At 38.8% G+C, this 9456-nt stretch overlaps 1 protein-coding gene across 3 annotated transcripts in view; it reads right to left on the bottom strand.

Moving 5' to 3' along the window:
* PCDH18 (protocadherin 18) overlaps window positions 1–5595 on the bottom strand; it is a 13556-nt gene extending 7961 nt beyond the window's left edge. Inside the window, exons 1-4 of one of the 3 annotated variants that reach the window (XM_012654748.1) lie at window positions 5352–5591; window positions 2694–4834; window positions 1824–1909; window positions 1577–1740 (exon numbers count right to left, since the gene is read on the bottom strand). In XM_012654748.1, coding sequence (XP_012510202.1) covers window positions 1577–1740; window positions 1824–1909; window positions 2694–4520 — 2077 coding nt within the window. In that variant the 5' untranslated portion in view covers window positions 4521–4834; window positions 5352–5591. Of the gene's footprint in view, window positions 1–1576; window positions 1741–1823; window positions 1913–2693 lie in introns of all 3 variants that reach the window. The other 2 variants (XM_012654740.1, XM_012654735.1) reach the window with 2 other exon arrangements.
* Window positions 5596–9456: the final 3861 nt, after the last annotated feature.

Consider the following 9456-nt stretch of genomic DNA (forward strand, 5'->3'; position numbering starts at 1 on the left):
CCTCTACCATATACATACTGCCTGATTTGGGATGCATTTTCTAACCTTTATAAGCTTCAGTTTTCAAATATGAAAAGAATATGAATGACCACCACCACTGCTAATCCCTATGTCAAAACCTTAAGAGAGGCAATGCAGGTACAGGACTCCTCATGGGCCTAGAGTAAACCCTGGGACATGTTTGGTAACACCTACTGCTACTATTACTCTTAATATTATACTACTATGGCTACTGCCGCCACTACTACTATAGTTTATGAGAGATAGTTTCTATTTACAGTCATCCCCCGATATCTGTGGGGGATTGGTTGCAGGACCCTTGTGGATGCCAAAATTTGGGAATGCTTAAGTCCCATATATAAAATGTCCTAGTATTTGCATATAATCTATGCACATCCTCCCATATACTTTAAATCATCTCTAAATTACTTATAATATCTAATACAATGTAATACTATGTAAACAGTTGTTATGTACTATTGTTTTTATAATTTGTGTTTTTATTGGTGTATTGTTATTTTTTTATGGTTTTTTTTTCTAAATATTTTCAATCAACGGTTAGTTGAATCCCTGGATGGGAAACCCATGAAAATAGACTGTCCACTGTACTCATTTCTCTTGAATTTCTGTGGCTCTCTGATGCTCTCTCATTTTTATTCCTAAACTCTCTTTTTATCTGTATTTAGAATACAGATTTTTGACAAAACTAAAATGGGTGATATAATGTTCTGCCTTCCATTACCAAATGGCGGTCATTGGCTCAACATTTAGTGAGATTTAGAAACACAGATAGCCAAAAGAATACTTATGTGGCCCAAGGGTTGATTTAATCTTGCAGTCTTTAGTAACAGAGTTGCTACATAGTGCAGTCAGTTTTTACTCAGTTGGTTCAAAGAGTTCCTACTGCACAATTAGAGGGAAGGGACTCTAGGAAGAAAATGTGGCTCAAAACTTAATAGAATCTCCTCCATCTAACTGTGTACTTATATATCCCCCTCTTGGATCCCAGCTCATCTTCCACTATGGTACAGACATAAAATGAAAGGTAGCAAAAGACATTCTATGCTTGCCACCTACAAAGATGCATTCTTTCTCCTATTTTTAATGCTTAAAGTATACCATTTCTAGTGTATTTTAGTCTCTGATTTTGTGAGTTGGTTCCCATCACAGGAAATGCATCCTCCAAATTATAGTCCAGTTCACCACTATGCACCAAAACAGGCTGTCTGAATAAAAACCACCACCCAGTAATTTTGTACAGAGTTGCTCAAGAGTGTTCTATGGCAGTCCTGGATGAGGCAGAAAAAGGAGGGAAGTGGTTCTCTATTCTCTCCCTACCCCCTCACTTCTTGTTCTGTTAAGCTCTCCTAGTTACTCATTTTCTACCGACTGCTTCATATGAATTTTAAGAAAATAATGTTGTTTCAGTTTCTTTTCATTGATAATAGTGTGCAGATTGCAAGTATTTTAGTGCAAGGACAAATAAAAAAGAAACATACGCATGAGAGAAATGTTTCACTTTGCTGGTGTTGTGGTTGAACTGAAAATAAAGATTTATCTATCACTACCCTCTTACCTGCTGGAATTCTCCCATCTGTAAGAAACAGGTCACTGAATCCTTCACCCAGCAGCCTGTCTATAGGAGAATCTCGTCCCAAATCATAATCACTGTCTCCTGCTTCACTGTCACCACGGCCACTGTCTTTCAAGCTAAATTTGTCCATGTCTTGAAGGGCATATCTAAAAAGATAAATCAGGAAAAATGTGGTTTTCACTCTTCAGCATTTATGTTGAGATTTAACAGGTAACAGAATAATTCATACCTATAGCTCCTGGAATATTTGTTTCCTCGAAAACTTGGCCTTGGCTGATATTGCCCCTGGTGAAGCATCGAAAGAAGCTGGGAGACCTGCTGGAAAGCAAATAGACAGAACTGATTCCTGGAAACAAAACCCCTAGAACTCACAATCTTTATGCAAAGAAAAGAAGTTACTTGTTATTTCATATTGAGTAACTGAACATGTTATGTCTATTTTATAGATTTGTATATGCTGGACTGTGGCAGACTGTGCAGCCAGCTACCAAATATAACTGAAATATATCCCAGAAAGATGTGGATGATCTAATGCAACTGATTTTTTTCTTTTTGAAAGAGGACTCCCTTTTAAATAACCGATATATTTCCTTTATAGTTCAGATAAAGTGGCCAGTTATAAAAATACATGGGATATGTTGTAAAATACAATATGGTGCTACATATAGTTAATGTCAAAAAATTTTCCAAAGTTGGACAAAAATAGCCTTCATAGAGATGGGATTTTGGAGGCCTCAGTTTTTGATTTTTCAGTAGAGACCATAAGTAGAGAGCAAAGCAAGTCCCTTTACTTATTGACTTCCCAGTATCTTAATCTGGGAAGTAAAGGGACTCTAATTAGATAGTCCTTTGTGTGCTTCACATTTATTTTTAAATATTATACATATTACAGGCAAGTAAATTATTTAAGAAAAACTAAAAACAGTATGCTAGCATGCGCATACTTTGCTACATATTCACAATGTAACTTACAGCCTATTTAATTTGCATATTGTTAGTATTGTTACTTATTAATGAAATTATTTCAGAACTAAGGAGCACAGCTTCTCAACACTAACAGCTGACATTGTCAGTGAGTTAATGCAGTTTATGATCTTACCTCAACAGCAGGAGTGGCGTGGGTGAGTTCCAATGAGAAATTCTCCGGCACGTGGTTCGATGAGATTGTCACCAAACTGTTGAGTGACTGGTGACTGTTGTGACTCTGCCGGCTGCTCATTTGCCCTCTTTCTAAGGTAGGTGATGAAGACGGAGATGATCTGTGATGAGATCTGATGGGCAGAGTGCCATTAATAGTAGGCACCAACGTGATGTCCCCTTTGTGAATCTGCCTGGATGGTCTCTTTGGGTGGTGCTGGTAAGTTGATTCTGCCACCCTGCAGTTGTAGGATCTAGTATCTTTCTTTTCTCGGTTACACCTAGTTGCAAATAGAACCATGATAACCAGCAACAGGGCACAAATTGCTCCTAAGGAAATAATTATCATCATGGAGAAATCCCAGGATGCCTGGCTTACTGAAGTCATTGCTGTACTGGTCACTGACTCTGCATATTCAAAGATCGAGCACTTCAGAAGGACTTTGGTATGCAGCTGAGGATTGCCTTTGTCCTGAATAATAACTGAAAGCTCCCATTCTGTGGAGGGAACAGAGTCCATGCTCACATTAGTATGGATGTCACATGATCGTGGATCAATTATGAAGATATTTTCCTCATTACCTCCTATTATGGAGCAGCTGAGTTCAGCATTCACACCAGAGTCTCTGTCAATTGCCCTTATTCTTGTGACATGAAAGCCACTTTCAGCCCCCTTGGGGATGGAGATTTCTGCAGTATTATTTCTCAGTGCAGGCCCTATAACCACAGGGACATTATCATTTTCATCAATGATGGTGAGTACAACTGTGGTATTGCTTACAAGTTGCTTCGGACTTCCTCCATCTCTTGCTTCTACCACAAAAGTGATCTGACTCACTTCTTCATGGTCAAAGATTCTGAGGGCATAGATGGCTCCATTGGATGGGTCAATGGTTACGTACGTAGTTATGGAACTTCCTAGTATAAAACCCTCCAAAATGGTATATGTCACTTGCCCGTTTTCTCCAAGATCAAGATCTGTGGCTATAACAGTGGTGATATATGCCCCAGGAGAGTTATTCTCCGAGATTACAAATTCATATCGGCTTCTCTGGAATTGGGGTGGATTGTCATTTATATCATTGATTTGAACAGTAAAATGTTTCACTGTAGAGAGACTCGGTGTCCCCTTGTCCTCAGCGATTACAGTCAAACCATATTCAGATCTCTTTTCTCTATCCAGTGTGGCATTAGTCAAGATTAAATAATTGTTTTCATAAGTCTTCTGAAGTTTAAAGTGACCATGTCCATGAAGCTTACAAACTATTTCTCCATTCAGCCCAGAATCCTTGTCCTGAACCCTGACCAAAGCAACAAATGTGTCAATAGGATCCCCTTCAAAAATATAAGATACTTCTTCTTTTCCAGGGGACATGAGGTTGATGTTAATTTCAGGCTTGTTGTCATTAACATCCACAACCTTAATTATAATTTTGCAATGAGCTGGGATTGAATTCGGACCCAAATCTTGAGCTTGAACATCAATCTCATAGGATTTGGTGATTTCATAATCCACTTGCTTGAAAAGAGTCAAATGTCCTCTTTCTGAGTCAATTTTGAAAGTCTCTATAATTTTAGGAGACACATGACTGCTGAAAGAATATACAATTTTCCCATTAGCGCCCTCATCTGGATCAGTGGCATTCAGATCTAGGAGCAAAGTGCCAACCGGGGAGTTTTCTAAGAGTTGTATTATATAAGACTGCTGCTCAAAGGCAGGGCTGTTGTCATTGGAGTCCGAAATGCTTATTTTTAGTATGGATGAGCCGGACCTCTGGGGCACCCCCATGTCTGAGGCCGTGAGCTGAAGCTCATAGCTTGACTTCAGCTCCCGATCCAACTCTCTGACCACTATGAGTTCTGCATACTTGGCTCCATCAGTCCTGGTCCGAACCTCGATATTAAAAAAATCATTGGCAGAGAGGGAGTATGTGTGGAGGGAATTTTCTCCAACATCTGGATCAAATGCACTGTCCAGGGGGATACGAGTCCCAACTGCCGCACTCTCAGATATCTCAATAGGTATGAGAGATCTTGAAAACTGGGGAGAATTGTCATTAATATCCAGCACTTCAACTTCAATATGGAAAAGCTGCAGATGCTCTGTGGGTAAAGTGATCACATCAAACTCTATAGAACAGTTCAAGTTTTTCTGGCATAGTTGTTCACGGTCAATTGTAGCTCCTATGCTGATTTCCCCACTATCCTCGTTTACTACAAGTAGAGGAGAATTTCCCCTTTGCATGGCTCGAAAGCGAACAGAAGAAGGATTAGGTAGCTTCAATAAAACATCAGCCACATCCTCTGATAGTCTTGCAATTACCGATCCAACCCTCTGTTCCTCATAAATCCTGTATTTCAAATTCTTGCCCAATGCATCGTGGTTGAAAGACACCGTCAGGAGTGCAAAAACAAATCTAAAGTGCATTTTAGGATTCATTTGGTGCATTGGTCAGTTCGTGAGATTTCCCTCGCGGAGCAAGTTAAAACAGCAAAGCAATCCCCTCAACTTCCTTTGGCAACTTAAAGCTAAGCTACATTTGGCACTTGAAACTCGAAAGCGTCTCTTAATAACACAGCACAGCAATTAATAGCTCATAAACTTTTGTTTTATACACACCGTGTCACGGCTTCCAGACACTATCGGCATGGAGTCCAGTCCTCGCATTCGTTTGGCCGTCAGCCCTCTCGCCAGGCAGAAGAGTGTCACCTCGGCGTTTCCCCCCTCGTGTAGTCGGAATCCATCTATTGCAGGGTGCCGGCGGAGTCTGCAGCGGATCTCCCCTGAGCGATTCTTTCTCCCTTTCTCTGCTCGGCTGCAGACTAAACACCCGTGATTGCTGACTCCAGTCTAAAATCTGTACAACTTCACTTCAACTCAGACAAAGCTCTTGCCCGGCGTGTGTTGAATCGCTTCCAGCCAATCAGCGCGCTTCCAAATCCGGAGCTGATGGAGTCACCAAAGCGAGGGAGAGCGAGAGTGGAGGGTGGGAGAGCGACGGAGACCGAGACGGAGGCAGGCGGGGGCTGGGGGCGCGAGGGGGCGGAGGGGACAAGGGCGGGAGGGTGCTGGGGCGGGGGGAGCCATTCCTTCGCAGCTCCTCCCTTCCTCCTCTCGGTCCCCCTCCTCCTTTCAATCGACTGCATGCACTCTCCCTGAGCATGCCATGACAAAGGGGAGACAAATTACAGAAGAAAAACTTTAATTCAACTTCTGGTCGCCTTTATTTCTATGGCACGTTAAATTGCTCTTGTTTTCTTAATTGCCCTTTCTTCTGCCACAAACATGTAATCATCTTGCTTTTCATAGTCCTTAAGTGCTAGTTTAACTTAAAATACCTCTAAGTGCATTTTGTTTGGGGAGGAATTTAATAAAATTTGAAAACTTGCTTCTAATTATGCCTCTCAATCTCCTTCCCCTCCCCCCAGGAAAATACTTGGGCCTTTCTCCTTGGAGGAGCGCAAGCAGATTTTCTTGGGACTCTGTTTTTAAAGAACAGAACAAGTAAAAAGGTTTCATTTTCTGCTTTCTTTCATCTTTGTTCTTTGAAGATAAGAAAAGGGCTATCTTGCACTCATGATTTCCCTTAATTAGCACGATTTAAAGGAACACCTCAGAATTTGGAACTAATTAACCATATAGTTCTATCTTACATCACTTCTTTCCTTGAGTTTGGGCAAAATTGTCTGTGATATTTCTTTGTCTTGTACTTGAAAAAAATTCTATTTATTTTGTGGGGAAGACACTGCATACTTTAGCATGCCAATTTCTACCAAAACGTACTATCTATATACATGGTTGGTCTTCACATTTACTGGGGGCCATGGACTCAATAGTTTACAAGTCAAATTTTTATAATATATGCATTATTTATGAAAACACTTTCAGACAGATATTTTTAAAACCCAAAGCTTGTTTACATTGACAAATAAAATGCCTGAGCTGAAAATTGCATTTCATGTGCATCAAAATGCTAGGAAATATCATGGGAGGCTTGTGCTCTAACCAGGTCACAGAAACTGATGTGGTATTCTTATTTGAAAATATGATTATTTATGATGTTCTCGCTGCTTTGCAATTCCTTTTAAGTTTGTCATTGTGGCTCCATTCTTGCTGCTTTTTTTCCCGTACCTTTTGCATTATTCCTCAGCTGTCTTCAACCACTTGCATATTCGCTGTTTCACATAATCTCCCTGTCACTTTTTTCCATTTATTTTCTCCCACTCTCTATTTTGTCCCTCCCAGAAACATATAAAAATTTTCTGATTTTTCCACTTTGCTTACTCTCAGCAGAGCTCAGCTAAAGTCACCAGAAGATGGTTCTTTCCAAAAAAGAAAACAGAGGAATCTCAGCGTGAACTCTCCTTCTTTTTCCGCATTCAAAAGCATTTTATAAGCCATTGTCTTTTTTTTTTTCCCCTCCTGAAACCAGTGCTGTGTGGCAAATTGTGCAGAATAGAAATGCCTATAATGAATGTATTTAGTACTGGGTCACGCTGATGAACATTCTGCCCCCATGAATAATGCTGTTTTACAAGTTTGTAGCCCTTTCAAAGTGCTGCTCCCCAAACCCTATAGGCAAACTAGAAAAACTACCACTAGCAAAGGGGACTTTAGAAACTCATCGCCATCTGGCCTAGATCTCTAACAATCTGAGCCAATAATTATATCAATTCAGGCTTTAGTGAACCCCTTTGCAAACTCCAAAAGAGCAAAGAAAGGAATTAGTGACTATTCAAAGTTGGGGTGAGAATTCATATGTAATCTAATTCCATTAGTTCTAGGAGAATTTTCTTTGAGAATTTGGTAAGTCTAGCCCTCAAAACTCCAAGATCAATGGATTTGATTACCTTAATATGGAGGACATTTTTTTCCTACGCTTTTTTCCTATGCTTAAGAAGTAAAAATAATGTAAAAAAAAAAAATTCTTCTATTGTTCCTCACAGTGGGCTTGAACAGAAATAATCATTGTGAAAAGAGCTATAGTGTAATTCACTGGTATATTTAAAATAGGTTGTAAGTTAATATATAGTCATAAAAAATGTGTTTTGATGAGTAAGTCTTTAAAAAACTTGGAATACTTTCATGGACAATGGCTTTTTTCACTTGCAATATCATTCTCACCAAACTATTTCATTTTCAGTTTGCTAATCTCTCCTTGAGAAGTTGGATGTATCTACTTGAAAGTAGTGAGCTTTTGATTTATCCTTAGTATACATTAATGTGTTCTATAAACTTTATTTTCCAAAAAGTACAGAATTGAAAATAAATCTTTTCTTTGTACTTTTGATTAGTTCCAGCAATTCAAAATTTCCTCATTTTGTATCCCTGATGAGAAAATACACCCCCAACTCCCAAAGTGGTCTCTATCTGTGAAAGGTTTATATTAGAAGAGAAAAACTGATTACGTTCTACTAGTTGTCATCTAATGATGACCTGATTGAACTCTCTCCTTCTGGAATTTTACCAAGTCATGAAGAAGTAAGTAGATCCTCTCAAACAACTCAGATAACTAGTAAAGGAGAATTGATTGAATGTCTTTAAAGTCTATCCCCCTTTGACATGGCAGCTTTTGTTGACAAAGACAAGGTGTGGTTTCACCTCTTCAAGAAAGTAGCATGGTGAGTGAGGTTAGAGAAGACAGCAAAGTGCTCCTAAGATTCTGGAGAAGAATCTTGGATACACCCACCTTATTGTGTATACTTTATCTATAAAGTTCCTTTTACCACTTGGGCCTAATTGGACTGAAAATCTTCAAACCTAGAGAAAATATATTAGCTGGCATTTGCAATACGTCTTGTCACCTCTATGAACACATTTTTATTATGCCCTTTATTTTTATTACTTTTGTTTTAAGGAAAATTAAGCTTTGTAATTCCGAATTTTAATGTTCCCCCCCTCCCCCCTGAAGAGGAAGGGAAACCTAGAACTCAATTATCAGCTTCAAATCTCTCCCCATTACATGAAGAAAAATGTCTCTTTTGGTACTGGAATATAAAATTAAAGCCAAAAAACCTTCTTACAAGCAGATGTGGATTTTAAGATTTTTTAGCTATTAATTTATATTTTATTAGAGCATATGAAGTAAAAACAGGTAGATTAATAAATATTCACTTTTATCTCACTATATCATTTCTTTCTCATCCTCAAAAGAATAACAAGGTTGTCACAATCTTCTAATACATTAGCATAACTTTACAATCTTTCCTCATAGCATTCATTGTGAAATACCTTGTAGAAGAAACTCATGATCCTGCTTGGTATCTGGCTGTAATAAGCCTAAATAATTACTATGTATCCTGGGAGAGTAAAGAAAGGCAAAGAGTTACCAGACAAAGGTTAATAAAGTTAAGGAATCCCAATACTTCGTATTAAATAACTGCCTAAGATAAAGAGCTCGCTTGACTTTTTATATGAGCCCAACAAACAATATATGATTGTGTGTACCATCAATTGATAGCTTACATCCTGGACAAATCATTTACCTTCTCTGAGTCTGTATAATCCTCTGTGAGGTGGGTATAATAATAGTTGACCATAAAGAATTCTTGTAAGAATTTAAATGACCGGGGTTCTTCAGAAAGGGTGGCCCAGAGTAGACATACAACGAAGATTAGTTTCCTTTTCTAAAAAGCTTCTGTGTGTCTGTTTTCTTCCTAACACTCATTGAAGGAAAAAAAAATGTGGATTATATCCACAGTATTTGGTGCTTTTCAGACTTTTG

This window comes from Propithecus coquereli, unplaced genomic scaffold (genome assembly GCF_000956105.1).
Source record: "Propithecus coquereli isolate 6110/MARCELLA unplaced genomic scaffold, Pcoq_1.0 Scaffold112, whole genome shotgun sequence".
Lineage (NCBI taxonomy): Eukaryota > Metazoa > Chordata > Mammalia > Primates > Indriidae > Propithecus > Propithecus coquereli.